The 18,221-nt window shown below is 41.8% G+C and overlaps 1 protein-coding gene across 1 annotated transcript; it reads right to left on the reverse strand.

Annotated features, from left to right (window-relative positions):
- Positions 1-1,194: 1,194 nt before the first annotated feature.
- mical1 (microtubule associated monooxygenase, calponin and LIM domain containing 1) lies at positions 1,195-16,467 on the reverse strand (the record flags this gene model as incomplete). The annotated part of the gene is made up of 23 exons (XM_079225946.1): positions 1,195-2,551; positions 3,156-3,229; positions 3,489-3,582; positions 4,148-4,241; positions 5,211-5,324; positions 5,423-5,535; positions 5,637-6,429; positions 6,698-6,759; positions 7,224-7,473; positions 7,563-7,619; positions 7,895-8,001; positions 9,048-9,238; positions 9,436-9,583; positions 9,805-9,883; positions 11,066-11,192; positions 11,689-11,804; positions 12,813-13,070; positions 13,334-13,434; positions 14,109-14,264; positions 14,443-14,538; positions 14,619-14,726; positions 15,160-15,367; positions 16,210-16,467. 23 exons carry the CDS (start codon positions 16,465-16,467, stop codon positions 2,358-2,360), a joined length of 3,798 nt encoding a protein of 1,265 aa, XP_079082072.1. The 3' UTR covers positions 1,195-2,357.
- Between the last annotated feature and the right edge of the window lie 1,754 nt (positions 16,468-18,221).

An 18,221-nucleotide genomic window follows, 5' to 3' on the forward strand; every position in this document is an offset into this window, starting at 1 on the left:
TCGTGGGGGCCGGAGGGTTGTTGGTTCAGATCCCACACGGACCAAGTCTGGAGTGTGGACTGGTATCTGGAGGAGCCAGTTCACATTCTGGTCATTTTAGGCCTATGTGTGTAAAAATAACAAGGAGTGAAATAATCAAATCTCCCTTGTTGAAGTGACGTAAAACAAAACCCTTAACCCCTGGCACTTAAAGCTCCATTGCGACTAAATGAATGGTCAATGGGAGTCCACTAACGGGTTCAGGTTTGTGTTCAATGCCTTATAACTTCATGGGTTACTGAAGTGTTCTCACATGAGGGAGAGTCGTAGAAGACATTTGAACTCATCACATCTACGGACTTTGAGAAATCAGTGCAAGAAGGTAATCAGGATTGAAATCCACGAAACAAAAAGTGTGACATACGTTAATTGAAATGAATGCAAAAACTGTTCACTGCTCAGATAACCTGAGATTAAGGTGAAGTTAGTGCTTGCATGAAACTAGTGACACAAGTGTGATATCTGCACACAAAGTTATATAATGAATCACATATATATTTATTTGTTTGACATGATTTGTAAAAAATAGGTTATTTTTCAGGTTAAAACAGTAACACTTTTATATTTGGCTGCATAGAGTAACACCAATTGGGCCACACAAATAATCAAATTTAGGGCATTAGCTGCAGTGGTGGAAAATAACCAACTGCTTTTACTGTGGCGCTTTCCTTCAGTCCAGTTTTAAGGTACTTTTCTTCACGTATCTCCATTTAATGCTAGTTTATACTGTACTTTCTACTCCACTTACCTGACAGTTAGTTACTTAAGTGATTAAAATTAAATATATATTTTAATAGTTAACATGAGCTCCACCTCAATTAGTGACAATAAAAAGGCTGCTCAAAAATTGATAGATCAGTAATAATAATAATATATGACAATATAACAGTGAACAAGGTCATTCTGTTTCAATACTTTTAAGTTTTAAGTCATAGTTCTGAACACCGCCATCCTCTCTGGTAAGCTACTGTTGCTTTCTATTAAGTCTACCGGTCATGTAGAGGGAGAATAGTGCACCCCAGAGGTTAGAAGTCAGAATACCGCTGGCAGTAAAACCCCTTATATAAGTACAGTGTAAAGTACTCTAAGGGCCAAGGTTATGGCAAACAAAAACAAAAACTCAGTATTTTATCAAAACATGAAACCTAAAACATCAAAGTGCATGATCTTTATTTGATATACTGTGAAGTGCCATCCAGGTGGCACAAAATGGCAGAAGAACAATGAACGGATAAGGCTTTTCTTTTTTTTTAAACCGACAACAAAATGGTGTTTGACTCGATTTTGGCTATTCTGCCAGCACACACAGAGGAACACCTGCAAAAGATAAAAGATAGCATTTATAAATATATGAACCAGTCCGTTAAGTCTTTTTTCATTCAAACTCAAATCCCTGTGTTCATATAATCCAGCAACACTTGAAGAGCCGCCAAGGGCCGTTGGTGAAAACCCCAACTCTGATCCAAGAGGACTGAGGGATCCACACATGAGATTATGATCCCACTCGCTATCGGGAAAAGGACATGGTGAACAGCAAGGAGCGCTACAAAATTCAGAAACGAAAAAGAAACTGGTCAATAAAAATGTAATCATAAATACTTATTGTGGAATTTAATAATTGTAATATTTTATCTACCCCTTTGTTTTTGTTGGTTTTCCTCCACCATCATATTTCTACAGTTTATTCAATGTACAAATATTAAACATAGAATTATATGTATATTATGTCATCGTGTACAGTAGCATTTATTCATTAAAATAGTTCTCAAAAACAACATCCATCCTGTGCTTTCGACCTAGATCCATCTGTAAGGCTCCAGAGCGGCTGCTGCAGGTTCCCCACCGCTCTAATTGTATGCTGCTCAGTCTTGGTTTTGCTTGAGTCACATCTGACACCACAACAAAGCCAAGGGCCCAGGCTAGGTAGTAATTATCTGCTGTATGGTGGTTCCTCAAGTGTACAGCAGACATTAGGGTTCTTTTTTTCTATAAGTGCTCTGTTGCTTTGACCACACTATCAGGCCGAGCTTAGCTGGAGCGTTATTGAGCGTAAAGCATCAGATCCCCGGGCGTATGTCTCCCTCTAGGGGAGCGGATTGCAACACATTCGCTCAGCCTCTGGCCCATAAGCCTCAACTCTTTCTCCTAGTTGTATAAAGAGGGACTGCTTACCCTCCTCAACAATTCCGTATCATCTTTGGCTTTGCAGAAGTCAAGTCTCATGGCCGAAAGCAGAAAGTCTCACATACAGTAGATGTGAGGGCACCTACAGCACAGTACACACAGGTTCATGCTGAGTATGTGTGTGCGTGAAAGCCCTACGCCCAGTGAACCTGAGATCCAGCCTTCGAGTGCCGCTTGGCCTCCCTGAGGGAGAAGGCCTCTTGCTCCTCGCTTATCTCATTCAGCCTCTTCTCATCCAGAAACAACACCAGGGAGTCCCTCATGTCCACCACGTCGATCATCTGTTGGAGGACCCGATCTTCTTCTGCCAGCTGCTCCGATGTCTTGTCTGCCAGATAAACGCATATGCACATGTTAATGTGGCTACAATCAATATCTTTATAATGATAATGTATATCTGGCAATGTGAAAATAATGTGATCGCTCTTAGTGATGAACCTACAGATAATGATCACCTGAATCTGCAACTTAGTGAACTACTGATTTAGTTAACCTTGTTTCCAGCTCTTAAATCACATTGTACACGACCACACAGTTAGTGACTAGCTGTTGAACAAGGAGGAGCATCAAGCAGCTAAAGAGACAGATCTTAGTCTCAGTAGACTGTAGAGACTAAAAACTGAGCGAGAGGAAAGTGAATATTAGACTTTCATTCATCAGGGGACAGAAGCACTACTCCAAATGTTTGCTCATAAGTAGGGATGAATCATTTACTGTTTTTTCTAACTGGCATTTCAAAGCTGATAAGTATGATTTACTACAACATATACGGATTGGTTGAACAGGGCCCCATTGCCAGAGCACCGATGTTCTTATTATAAAAGGAAAACATGCAACGATCATCTCAATACACTTGGCTTAACACAACTGGTGCTTGGCTCGCTCTCTTCTAACTGCGTCAAAATCAATAGGACTATTCAAGAAGCACACACCATCCAGTTCCATGTACTTCCTGAGCTCCAACTCCAACATGCTCTGCTTGTCTTCGAGTTCCAGCTGACGAGACCTGAAAGAAACACAAACATCCTGCTGTAGCTGCAGGTCATCATAAAGCCATATGACAAATGGAGTCTGACTGTAAACATTGGCTGCGACCAAGGTGAGAGCAAACAGTAACCACAGTGTTTTGATATGGACGCCTGCTCTTATGTGGTGATGTGTCACTTTTGCTTTGCACAAAAGCTGTGTTGTATTCCACCATGACTACTCAGGCTTTTAGTGGGCGTCACTGTTTTTTTTAATTTATTTGCAAGGTGTACACTCACGCCACCATGAGGTCAGACTCCTCAGACACCAGCGCGTTCTTCTCGTGGACGAGCTGGATCCAATGCTCAATCATGTCCGGAGAGCCGTTGCTGCCTAGAGGTGGAACAATACAGTGTCAGGGTATCTGTGTTTGATGTTTGTTTGTAAAGAAGAGAGGAAGACAGGTTTTTAATGGAAATTCTAGATGCTGCATGTGACACAACAGCCATGTAAGTGAGCGCATCTCAAGGATTCTGGAGGCTGATCCATGCGAATTCAGCTGACTTGTAAAATTCAAAGTTAAACATTTTAAACCCATCAATATCCATGTATTTAGTATTCTAGCATATTTAGTGCTCATAATATTCAGTTTTTTTTATTTATAATTAACTAAAAGCATATTTACCATTTGCGGCGCAGCCACTACTTGTTTACTCATTTATAAAATCTACAGCAGCTCATTTGTGTTTTAGCTCCACATCCCATTACCAGAAGAAAGAGGACTTCATTTAATGTATAATGTTTAATGTAAGTCAGCATCTTATCCAGCATAAAACAACCACTTTTGGTTGCATGAAAACATTTGCGTGAAAATCATTTTAAAACAGTTCTAGCTATTTCCTTTATAAAAAAAACAACATTGAAAACAAGGACCCTGCTGTTGGCATGTGGGTCTTACCAGCCTCTCCACGCAGCGTTCTCTCCAGCACTACACCCTTATCCTCCAAGTCCTTGAAGGTCACCTCAATCTCCTCCAGCCGCCTCTGGATGGACTGAGAACCAGAGACAAGAAACAGTAAGAAAGGTGCTTGAGAAAATGTTGACAATTCATTATTCCTTTAGGATAGTATTCATTTACAACACTTTTTTCTATATACATCTCTCTCTCACACACACACACACACACACACACACACACACACACAATCTCAAAAGTAATTCGTATTGTCAGTCGGCGGAGTGCGGCATTCCCACGCTGGGTTCACATTGCCTATCTAAGCATGAGAGATTCATAATGCGTGTAATCCAGCTTTACTGCGTTTACTTTTATCTCACTGATATCAGCTGCAGTATTTACTTCTCCCACTGTTGGACTTATATTGTGAAGAAGCCACTGGAAAAGTATTAGTCAGAAAAATGTGTCGACAAAACAATCATTGTCAGGGTGTTTTCATTATTTATTTATTTTACAGTGGATCCGTTTTAAATATTGAAGGGAGTACAGGGACGAGAGGGAGCAGGCACACAAAGCTTTTAGATGAAAGAGTTGCAGCCGACAAGGGAACCAACTGCTTTTACTGCACCCTGCTGTTGTGTTGAACTACTGGCGCAGTGTGCAGCATGAAATCACACCATGCTAGCTCATGCAATGATGTAAAGAGAGACTATTGCCTGACCCCTTTATTAAATCAACTTGTATTTCTGACAATCTACTGCATAAGGAGTGTTTGCTGGCCCCAGATTTGTGAGACCTAAAGTATTAAACCACACTTGCTGTTACCACAAGTAACCATGGGTGTCACCAAATCAGCCAGGAAGGAAATCTCAAGGACAACAACTCTTAACATACCACAAATATTCAAAACAAATTGATACTCCTAACATCACACCACCAATTGATGAGCTATACATTTGTATATTAATATACAAATGAATTGCTTCCGTGAGGGAAGTCGGAGAAGCCACAGACCAATAAAACATAGATGAGCTGTGAGCATTGCAACACTGAGAGCGACACTGACCTGGGCTTTGCGCAGTCGCTGTAATTCGCTCATCTTGGCCCGTCGCTCTAGCGTCCTCATCTTCATCAACTCCATTTTCTCAGCCTCAACAGGGTCTGATGGCAGCGTCTGAAACTAAAGTCAAAGTGTCAGTATTGGAAGTCCACTGCCGCTTAAAATATAGCCGGCTCACTATCAAATGAAAATATATCAGTTCCATTACTGGTCCTTACTTTCTCATCAAATAAGTCAACATCATCTCGTTCAAACATATCATCTTCCTCATCGTCCTCATCATCATCACCACCCTCTTCCGAGGTGCTGTGAGCATGTCTGAATGTTGTTTCTGTCGTACAAAAGCAAGAAAGTGTTAAGGTGTTTTTCATTCTCCTGCAACCAGCAATCTTTTTCTCCAGCAAAGATCAAAGAGAATGTGTCCTTACGTACCCACTCTCCCTGGATAATTAACGTGGACACTGAGCCGGGTGTCTCTGCTGATTCTCGGAGAAGAGAGATTCCAGGGGGAAAACTTGGATCGTACCCTGGTCTGCCCGCTTGGCATCTCTTTTCTCCTGAAGCAGCGTCGATTCCTCTTCTCCCGGATGTGACTTGCGGTGCTCCCACTCCAGTAGCCCTCCTCTTCTTGCCCATCCAGGCCCACTGGTTTAGGAGGGCTTAGACCTCCTGCAGTTGCAGAAGACGAGGAGCAGGAGGAGGATCCACCGGGGGTCTCTGAGTCAGAGTCCACGCTGAGGCTCTGAAGGTCCACTAGTTGGCTTTTCTCCTCGTCGCTCAGCTGAAGCTTTCGGAGTGATTGCTTAGGACGGGAGTCTGTTGCTGCCATGGAGATCTCTTTTGTCGGGGTTGGAGATGAACGCTTTTCTGGTGTCGAGGGGTTAAAAAGGTGGACTGTGCGAGGTTTTGCTATTGGAGGAGAGGGCTGAGGGCTGGGTGTGGTCTGCTGAGAGAGGCGGGGCTTTGGCACAGGATAGGACATGTTCTCCTCCTCGGTGGGTAATGCCAGCTCAGTTTTAGATGGAGGATGTATGGGAGTTTTTGAGGTCGGTGGTTGTTGGGAATCCTCTTTGGGTTCAAGCACATGGTGGTCCTGTCCTTCAGGTTTATGTGACTGTGGGTGAGCAGAGGGACCAGAGTCCAGCGTATGCTCATACTCCTCATCTGATGGGGATGGTGTATAATCCTCACTGGAAAGCCTGTTCTCATTTGTTCCGTCGCCATCCTGAATACAGAAATGTTGTTGAAAAAAAGGCAACGAAAGAGCATAAATTCCTGCTTAATATGTTTTGTTCCTCAGACAACGGTTGCTTTGACACAGACAACCTCAGTAGTTGTGCGCAACTGCTGCGAGCGAGTTTGATGACATCGGAGCAGGCAGCAGAAGGATGATATATCATGCAACATAAGATTGTGTAACACGAGCATCACAAACAGAGGGATTCAACATGGAGTCCCGAGCAGCAAAACATCTGCTCTGTTCAGTGACCCACCTTAGACAATGTTTCAGCCCCGTCTTCCAGTTCTTCAGAGTGCAGCTCACAGTAAAATCTCCCTGAAGAGACATCACAGACAAAAGCAATAAAAGGAGTTGAAAAGTCAGAGACAAGTGAATGTTTACGTGCTAAAGAAGAAAAAGCCTGCTGATGTCTGTAAATGATTTATGTCCTTTCAGTCTAAATGGATACCTCTTTAAAAAAAAAAAAAAAAAAAAAAAAAGGGCCGTGGTGCAAATTATTAATTTTATAAATAAATGAAGGTGATACTCCGTTTAGCAATTAACATAGCTACAATACAAGTGCTTTATACCGAGCAACAACACATCCAGTGCTTAAACAGAGGATTTAGCAAACAAGAGGCTGCTAAAAAGGGATAACATAAAACAGATATTACACCAAACATATACCGATACTTGGGGAAACTCTGAGAATTACAACAATATGTTAAATATGTGTCGGTGTGTTTGTGTCCCCATTAGTTCCCGTGAACACATGACACATGAGGACAGTAAGTACTCACCTGTAGTCTGTTCAAAGGCATATCCTCCCAGTCTGAGAGTGATGCTGCACCGATGGCAGGTGAAGCAGCTGCGATGGAAGAACTTGCCCTCAGCACTGATGCGCTCCAGCACGTAGACCCTGTGGCCACAGAAGTAACACTCCTCACTGTTTCTCATCGACCCACCTGCACCAGGTTCAGGCTCAGGATCAAGATCAAGAGCCGGATCAACTGTAGGACTGAGCTCGGGGGACACAGGAGGCACCGCCGTCTGAGGGGAAAGGCAGAGTTAAATTCAGTGAAGCCCCACTGGCAAAACAAAAGAAGAGAAGAATTAGTAGAGAAAGCTACACAACGCACACTGTCCTCATCGCCAATGCTTGTCTCTTTTTTTCTTTTCTCAGTTGCCATCTTTTCCTGCAGAGGAAATAAGAACAACTATTGACTGATAATGTGGAGAACATTCAAACCATTTAAATGAGTGTCTAGAAACCACATTTCTTATTACAGCATCTTACAATTTGTCCCTAAATAACAGCTGAATAGCAGCTGTGAGTCACAGACAGCAAAAGAACACAGACTGAAGGCCCAGACGTGAACTCCAGCCAACAAGCCAGCGCGTTTGAAAATATCGCTATCAAACATTTCTCGGTGCAGTGTAAACAGTGAACACACAGTCCCGGTGGGCGTACCTTGCGTCTTTGCAGAGAGTTGTGCTTCAGCTTGCTCAGGAAAAAGACAGCCGACTGTGTCTGGGAGAGACTCAGAGGCTTGGACGACGGCAGGAAGGCTGCAGGGTCTGTAGCCAACAGATACAGAAAGAAAGAAAAGAAATTATCAGAGAGGGACACACACCAAAATCAGTTTATCTTACTATAGCACTAGGGTGCACACCAAAAGACACCTGAGCCTTAGCGTTGGCCTACTTGCAGCTCTGCATACAGCAGCTTAAAATATTCTAAGTGTGCCTTCTTAAATATCTTCAAGGTACATCCTTTTATGTTGAAACTGTCAGAAATATAAATAACCCATTTAACTTGTATTTTCTGCAGCGTCAGAGCAGCTGAATTTAACTTGTCAATCCACATAAGAACTCTTCAGCTCCTGCCCGGACTACCACTCCCATCCTTTCATCATTCAGATAAGGTTACCGGAGAGTGACAGCTCCCTCCTGCCCGCACATCAGGCGGCGGATCCCAAGGAGAGCAGCATCACAGACACAGAGAGCGTTTATCACACCCACTCAGCTCATTCAGTGCCTCCAAAACGCTGGGCTCACATTTGCGCTGCACTATACTCCCCATGCTGCAAAGCCTGTAAAAAAATACCTCTGTCGCAAACAGCCGGGAGAAAATCCTCCTTCAGTGTAGGAATAGTAGCTCCTCTTCAAGAGACGCGTGTCCCATCAGACCTGATACGCCAGGTCCACACGGTGACTGTTTGCTCTGTCTGCTGCTGCTGCTTGGCTGGCTTAGTGCAGGAGAACAGCACTACCAGTGGAGCTGGCTCTAAGCACAGCACTCGCCATTTAAGCCAAATGAATTCTGGGTAGCGAGCTCTTAAAGAGACAGCGATTTGATTGCTTCTCAACACCAAACACATTTCAGTGGGAAGGGATCTGACCCTTTTAAGTTGATGCGAAAGCTGTGCAGTGTCTAAGCAACAAAGATTAATGCTGCTGTCACTAAAAGCTAGCTTCAGAAATACATCATAATATTAATAGCTTTAATTAAAAAAAACAAAAAAAACATATATATATATATTAAAATGTGGTGAATTGCAAAGTGTTTTTTGGGGGGCTTTTTTAATTATGCCGTGACATTTTTTTTACCCATAAACCTTTACCTTTTGCTGGCAGAGTGAAGGCATTTTTGACCTGGGTGAGGTAGAGGACCATGGACAACTTGTCTATCTGACCACTTTTGGCTAAGTCACTGGCAGACATGACAGGTGGGATGCCCAGCTCCTTCTCTAAGACAGTGAAGGCCAGTTGGTGGTTGTGAACAGCACTGGATTCATCCAGGGAGGACATGTCGCTGTGTAGGAATTAGAAAAACTGGGATTACTCTACATTGTTCATTATAGACAGTCTTTTCCCATCAAAGATGACAATCACATGTAATGTGTTCAATGTAAATATTGAATGCAAACCTCTTTTAAAGAGCTGCGTCAAACAAACACAATCAAACCAATACATACAGCATCCTACAATCAGATGAATACTACAACTCACATGAGCTGAGGTCTGAAGTGGTAGATCAGAGCACACAGAGCCAGCCCGGACCGCCAGGATTGGGTAAAATCATTTACATTCACATTCTTAAAACCTGCGGTGTGTTTCTGACACCATCTCAACAACTCTTCAAAACCATTGACTGAATCTAAGGGGACAAACAAAGGTAAATCATCAGACAATGCTCTATAACCACAGTACCGTGGTTTCACAGTCATGAAAGTGTCTCTTTTCGCCATGTAAAGGTGTGAGTGAATTGTTTTTTTAATGTTTGAGGTGTCAATGTTGACCACAGAAACGCTTCCTCCTTTAGTCAACACAGCTGAATATAGTCATTGTTGAGTGCATGCATGATGAAGAGCAGCTGACCTTGCCGCATGGTAGACAATCGGCTCTTCTGGTTCTTGATCGATGGATTGGATTTATCAACATCGTATAGGTGCTGCACCTAAATTAAGTGACAGGTAGATTAATACATTCAGACAAAATCAAGTCTCAACCAGTTCATTAAAGTACAACAAATATATTATTTAATCCAATCCATACTTGTTATTTACAGTAATCCATTCAAGACCTAACAATAATTATACTTTGTGAGAATCAACACCACTGTCTAGCCACAGAAATTAGGAATATTAGCAGTTTTACTTTAATGACAAGAAATATGTAAAACTCGTAATACAAAAGAATACAGCTATGGAGCAGTAACTCAAGCCAATACTTATTTCTAATATAGTATTAGAAAAGAAAGCAAAGTCTATTGTGTTAACATTCCTTTGCTTTGATGAGACAGTGGGGCAAATACAATTGTCCCTGCTAATAGCACCATTAATTGTACTATATTTGCTACCGCGATCTGCCTCTGCTCAAGGTCCAATCAACAAAAAATGCTGAGCTCATTATATGAGAGTAAACACAGCCATGAAGTTTGACATGTGAGTGCAATTTGCTTTTCTTTTGAGTCTGATTAAAATAATCTATGTGGCAAAGTATTAATGCGCTTGAGGGCAATGCAAGGGTTGTGAGGGGTGAGATTCTCAGGAGGGGCCAGAATGTCACTTCCATCCAAACCTCCAGAAGGCAATTAAGAAAGAGTAAAGGGAAAAATGTACACCCAGGATTTGGAAAAGGAGGGAGGGAAGAAATACATTGTTTATATATATATCAACTTTTTTTTCATTCATCCGTTTATTTTCTCTTGTACTTAAAAGTAATTATCTGTCAGGGAGCTTTATTCATTTATTGTCCATGACACAACTGTCATTGCATCCTGTCACTGCTTTATAAAAATGTATGAGTTTGAGTGGACACCCCTGAAGGCACTAATAATTTCCCTGAAACTGTGTGGCTATTAGCTTTGATCTTTGTGACTTGGACTGTTTTTGCAATGAGGCTTATTTGCATAGAAAGTGGCAGATTTTGCACTAGATGTGTGCGTATTACCTGATTTAAACACATCCAAGTAGCTACATGCTACATTGGTACATGCTACATGCTTGGCAGCGCAGTTAGGGGTGTATTTCAGTTTCTGAGAGTACTAATCTGTAATCTGCAGTAACCTTAACCTCCATGATGATTAAGGTGACTGATTCAGATCTCTGTTTAGTAAAGAAAGGATAACAGTCCTGACCTGGTTGGTCTGGATAGATGAGAGGTTGGCTCTTGTGTACCGCGTTTTGGGGTCAATGCTGTAACCAACGTAGTTTTTGCTGGTGTTTTCTGGTGTGGTCTGGGACAGGACCTGGTAGATACTTTCTCTGCACAATTGTGAAGAAACAAAAAAGGAGACATTTAGAGCTGAGCACAGCCCCCAAATCAATCAACACAGAGAGCAGATGAAATTTAACAGGAAATGGAAACCAACAATAATAAAGACAGAGTGTGATAAATAACTGGGTGAGTTTAGAGATTACAGTACAAATTATTTTACTTCACACTAGATGAACAGAAACAGACCTCAGATACTGTAGTCAGTATTTGTAACTTTAAAGTCTTGAAGATTTTATGGGTTAAAATGACTTCTGTTCTTATTGTCTAATGTTTCAAATGTTTAAATCCTTTTTTTAAGTCAGGGTTAGGGTTACTAAATATCTTACTAATAGTAGAACCTATGGTGTTTACTGTGTGTCTGAGACACAGAAAGTAACCATTTGTTAAATTAGGAAACATAAATATGGCAGGAAACAGGAAATAGCTGCATCATGTAATTGTCTGTATTGTTTGCTGCGTAGTAGTTTTAAGAAACCGGCTCACCGCTCAGCTAGGACCTTGAGATGTGGGACCCCCAAGCCCCAGCTCCTCACCATCCACGCGGTGTCAAAAGAAGCTAGAAACCCACGGGCAATTCCTGTGCCCAGGGGCCAGAAAGGCTGCAGAGAACAGAGCAGAAGAACTCATTGTAGCACATTAACGTCATCATACAGTCGACAGCATGCCATGTATAAAAGATGATGAGACAGACAAAGAAACAGCTGCCCAGATTTTCATGCAAACTCTACCGAGGAGCTTATCTTCCGAATAATCTATGTCTTTATGTAAACAACACTAAGAGTTCATGGCTACACTAGCTGCTGTGTCAGGGTGTAGTTGGTCACAGTGGGTATTTAGGCTAAATACTAACATCCGAAAGCAAACACAATGAAATGAAAATGTTAACATGCTGATCTTTCTCAATGTTTCAGATGTTTACCACCATCTTACTTAGCATATTAGCGTGCTAACATTTGCTAATGAGGACACTAAGTACAGCTGAAGCTGATGGAAATGTCAATAGTTTTTCAGGTATTTGGTCATAAACTAAAGTAATGAACTAATTTGATAAGGATGTAGGACAGGCATGTATAGGCATTATGCTTCTGCCTATGTCTTTTCAGTCATATTGGATACTAGATTGTATGTAGGCTATATTTATTGTATTGTGAGTGATGGCTGATTTAAAAAAAGTCTTGACCTGATGTATAGCGCTACTCAAACACGAGAATCTCCAAAGTTATTAAGGGGACATGAATGTCTGTCCAAAATTCCGTGGCAGTCTTTTTACTCAGAAACACAAATGTGAACCTCATGGTGGCGAAAGAAAAAAAATCAGTGGATCACCGAATTCCTTACATCATCTGACAACCATGGATGTTCTTGTACGATATTTTCTCCCAAGCCGTCTAGTAAATGTTGAGATATTTCAGTAAAACATTTGACCTGCTTGTGGCGCTCAGGGATTCATCCTCTGGGGACCATAAATGCATGCGTTATAGCTAGCCCATCCATGAAAATATTTCAGTCTAGGTCAAAGTCGTTGACTGATCAACCGACATCACTGTGTAGCTAAAAATTAAAAGTATGGTAAATTTACACCACATCCTTAACATGTTGCTCCCTACCTCCACCAGGCAATCTCCAACAAGACCCATCAACAATTTCTTCCCCCTCCTCTCCCTGACCAGAGAGGCATTCTCAGCACGGTGCATGCAGGTGAAGTCGAACATGGCCACGTCCGGCTGGCCGGCATGGTTCTTAGCAAACTGGAGGTCAGGCAGTTTGCCACCTGTGGAGAAGGAGGCAGCATCATGGGCATAGCGGTACAGAGCCTCATTGTCCACGTTTGCAGGAGCCAGCAGCTCCTCTGCATCGCTGTAGTCCTGTGGAGACGGAGTGAGAGGTGCAATCTGATGAGTCACGGCATCTTGTTATGATTCTGAGTGACACTTCTAATATTTGGTTTACAGCTAATGGGCCCGGCTGCAGAGAAAGAGGAGATGATTGACAGTTCATCCCTTCAAACTGGAGCACCTGCATGGCTGTTTTATCCATTTGGTTCGTTTCTTTTTCTTCACTGGCCAAAGATGCAGCTTGTGCCAATAAGAATCTAACCTTTTCCTGGTAATGGATGTGTTGTTCTCACCTGTTTAATGACCCCCTTCTTCAGCAAGCTCTTCTTCTTGGCAGTCATGACAAAGTAGTGGGTGTCGTCTTTGTAGTAGACAATATTCTCCAAATCAATACCTGGAATGTAAAATGGTGAAGGACCAGCGAAAGAGAGTGAGAGAGTCAGGAGGGCTGACTTTAAGAACATTTGTTATTTGAGAGGGATATTCTACATGATTAGCTTGCTTATGATTTTCCACTAGTTGTCTTGGTCAGAGTGAATTCAAAAAGTAATACAATTGGGTGCTATGAGGGTTATAAGACGTCACATAATTCCTGTAAGGTTTGTTCAAAATCAAGGTGCTGAGTTGGTCGGTAAGCAAGGGGCGGGTTTTATCAGGGTTAACGCTGTCACAGGAAATTAACTGAAGATTGGAACACAGATTAAAAGCCTCACTGCCCTTTTCACACTCCACATTGAACCCGACTTGACAGTGTGAACATTTATTTCATGCCTTGAGGGTTTCATTCAGCGAGGCACAACAGCAGAACAGTATAATGACAATAAGAGTGCTGGTATTCTTATTAGAAATGGTATGGCTCAGTGACTCTCTCATAATTCCTGTTCTCACTCAAGTGCAAGTTGTGGTATAAAATTAGTTCATCTGAAGCAACTGATTTCCTCTTTTCTTGCTTAAAGTGTTTTAACAGTTTACTAAAATAGAGCACACAGTTGCCTCACTGCAAATAAAGATGTCGTCTTATCTTCCACTCAGCTGAACGCGACTGTAGATGTCATATGGATTCATTACCCGTCTCAGTGAGCAGGTCTTGGAAGAACTTCTGGTTGTAGATGCGGGCCACACCGCTGATCTCTGCTACATGAGCCTCTGCAGCCGTGTGTTTGTTGATGAAGTTGGTTGTGATGCCGATAGCCAGCTTGCCTCTCAGCTCCTTATGCTTGAAACCTGATAGTTTGGGAGAGACGAAAAGAGGAAACTGGGCTGATGAAAGCTCACTTATTGAATATAGCTGCCGGAGGAAGTTTGTGTGTGTAACCACGAGGCCTTGCAAAATGTCAAACTGCGGCTACTGCAACAGAGGGAACAGAAGTGATGCATGAGTACATGTGTGTGTTTTTCTCACCATCAGGAACAAACCGGCCTCCTCCAGCAGAGATGAAGACGTCAAACTGAAAAGTAGCAGCAGGGTGAGACACCGGCTGCAGCTTGGCCATCCAACCTGTAAGTAACACAACTGATGATGGTGTACTGAGAAAAAACTAGCAGGCAGGGTGACTGCTGGTTGGTAAATTTAAGTACCGCTTTCTCCCGAGGGCTCAATCAAGCCCTGAAACTCCACTCCTGTGTGCACTTCCACCCCGAGGAGAAGTGACACTTTCAGTAGAACCAACTGTAGTTGACGGATGCCTGAAAACATACATGTACATTTCATTGGAAATGTGTGTGAGATATGCAAGATACTAATTAATACAGTCAGTCATGCCAACAGCAAGTTATTGGGAGCGAGGGCTGTAATACATAATTATTTATAATACTGACTAATCAACATTAATTCATTAATTATTGTTCAGACTGTGTCAGAAAATAGAGAAAAATTCCCATCACGTTTTCGTGCAGACAAATATGATGTCTTCAGTTTGCTTGTTTTCTCAGAGGATATTATAATTGAATTCATTATAATATGAAATCATTATTTATAAAATATTATTTATATATAATTATAATTATTATAACTTAATTGTCTTTTTTCTTATGATGATCCCTGGGAGCTGTCCAAAACAACACCAGACCTGAGCCACAGTACAGGTCAGTCCATTAAGCACAGTCATCCGTCACTCACTGATGTGATCCAGCGACCCGGTGCAGAATTTGCCGTAGAACTTCTTGGCTCCGAGCCCGCGGAGATCATAAATGGTGAAGGGCCACAGGTGCAGAACATTGTTCCTGGAGAAGCACTCTCTCTTCTCCAGCACCACCACCTGAGCCCCCAGCAGGGACAGTTCAATGGCCGTTCTCAGCCCACATGGCCCAGCACCCAACACAAGACACTGAGAGGGAGAGGGAAAGGGAGAAGGAGAGAGAGAGAGAGGGAAAGGGAGAAGGAGAGAGAGAGAGAGAGAGAGAGAGAGAGAGAGAGAGAGAGAGAGAGAGAGAGAGAGAGAGAGAGAGAGAGAGAGACAAAAGGCCAGCATGGGTGATATAATGCCAAACAAAGAATAAGGAAGTGAGGTCAAAGTCAGATTTCCTTATTGTCCTGTTGGTGTTTTTAAAAAGCTCAAGCCCTCGACATTGTGTGTGTCACACAACACATGATGTAGTTTCCTCCTTTAGCCAGTCAGTATTATTTTTTAAATAGCTTGAAAGGACTATTGATGAGGTTGGTTTTAATCTGATCAGCAACAAGTCCCCCCCCCCCAAAAAAGAGGAAGGATTGATCCATTCTCCCTTCCCAATAGATTAATACAATCATATGCTAATAGATTACGGTTTGAATAATTTCAGTTCAGCTAAAACTACAAAACATATTAACTATAGTTGTGAATAGTGACATTTTGTACCAATATTTATATTAAATATTTGGATCAGATAGTTATCTAATATTAGGGGTTTTCAGTGCATTCCCCAGCATTCAGAAAATTCTCAAAAACAGCATTTAAATTGGTCCATGGTGGGTAAATTATGTTGTCATAAGAGTAATTAATAAGTTATTAATTTATACAACTAAACAATTAAACAAAACCAAAAGGAACAACCAAAACGAAACAGAATCTGATTCAAAGCTAATGTAGAAATCAAAATAATGATCAATATAAAATAGCCTTTGACCAAAAAAGCCAGGCACATCCTTTTAAAATACAGAAAGACAAAGAGAGTCTCTAGTTGCCACTACCTTGTTTTTGGTGGAGGCTTTTCCTTGCTTGTAATCTGGATGAGATGCCCTTTTGTCCAGCTTGGTCCACAGGGCTTTTGCCTTCCAGTAGTTTAGTCTTTCTTTTAATTTGATGTAGAAACTCCTGAAATCCTTAGGATCGATGTCCAGCTGCTTACAGAGTACAGCCAAGTGGTGCTTCACATCCTTACAACTCTGGGCTTGGACGAAGAGGTCAAATGTAGCATGTGAAGGGTTGACGGGGTCCTTGCTCGCCATAGTGGAGGATGAGGTTGGGTTTGTTGGTCAACTGGAAAAGAGGAGGTTATAGCAGAATTATTTAGAACTTCCTGCCTGTAGATAACTGGCGCGAGGGGATAGGAATACTGTAAATGATCAAAGGGTTACAAAGTCCTTGATGCCTCTGTTTACCATGTATAGAGGCTTCAGCCTTCTGTGCTATGGGCAGGCTCCTCCTCGTGTTCTTCTAAATATAGTCCAGATGTTTAAATGTGTAGGACTTCCTTGTCACTTAGTCCACTGAGTCATGAACAACTTCCTCAATGTGTTTTCTGCAGCTCACTGCATCTTGCCTTTTTTATGACTGCTCTGCACTGAACACACCGCCCACAGCTGATGCGTCATTCTCACACGCTGCCTCAGGAGATGTGCCTGTCTTCAACTTCAGTATGCAAGAGTTTAATGTAAACACACGGCTAAAACACATAGTGAGTATGTAACGTTTTCCATATGTCTGGACTGTAAGGACTGTTGAGTATTGCCTCAACCAAACAAGAAAAACTAGATGTGACACAATTCAAAATGATATAGCTGATATTAATGAGAATGACTTGCTGTTGATAAGTATCACGCAAGTGTACGCAGTTCAGCATAATGAAACAGCAGTATTGTTTTAGACACAACTAACACAAGAAGGGCTACAACTGAACATGATGTTCATTAATCTGCCAACCATCTTAAAAATCAACTGATTAAAGGTTTGGTCAGTGATCACAATTTTTTCCAGCCCCAGCTGATATCTTCAAATATCTTGCTTTGTCCGACTAACAGTGCAAAGGACAAATACATTTAATTTACTATAATGTAAGACAAGGAAAGGCAGCAAATTCTCACATTTGAGAACCTGGAACCAGCAGTGGATTGATAACTAGAATAAAATGTCAACATTTCCCTTCTATTGACTAATCATTGCAGCTGTAAATACAAGTGTAGAATAAAACCTCAAGTAGTAGATTCTTAATTACAATTTGCCTGGAATGAAAAAACTATTAATGTTGATTTCAACATTAGCCACATTTGTAATTAATTAAGATATTTCTTACCATCAGAAACATTTGTTTTATGATACCGGCTCACAATCTATCTGTCACTTACTCAAGGGGGGTTATTTTCAGAAACTACTGGCTCCACACAGGCAGTGCAGTTTGAAGCACCGTTCTCAAAGGACACATCTACCACATCTCAATGCTTTTCTAGCACCGGCATGAAATGCAGATGCACTTCAAATGTGAAGTACATCTGTTGCTGCAGACATTTCCTGTAAAACTCCCGCATCACTTCCTGATGATACACTCACAGCCGCTCCCTTCTGCTACTAAGTCTGCAGCCTCTGCCTTCCACCTGAGACACATTCTCTATAATTACTGGCACATGTGTGTGCATGACTGTGCTCGAGTGTGAACCTGATAGAAACTGCATTTAAGCTGCCACTAAGAACAACATTCTTTACTCACATCTCGACATTCATAATCACTGGAAAAGAACATCTTGATGACACAGCTTTAGAACAAACATGACAAGAAGCTCAAACTCTTCTCCGCCTTCCTGTTTGTTACGGCCTTTCACTCTGTTGCACGTAGATCTAATTATTCAAACAAGTTACTATTTACAATAGAGCCAAATACAAACAATTATGGAGCCTCCATGGATACCCAAATGATACTGACCTAACACAAAGGCTTTAACATGAACGCATACCTGGGGTGAACATACTCCAGTTTTGATGCAACCAG

Source organism: Taurulus bubalis (assembly GCF_910589615.1).
Source record: "Taurulus bubalis genome assembly, chromosome: 11".
In the NCBI taxonomy this organism is placed as follows: domain Eukaryota; kingdom Metazoa; phylum Chordata; class Actinopteri; order Perciformes; family Cottidae; genus Taurulus; species Taurulus bubalis.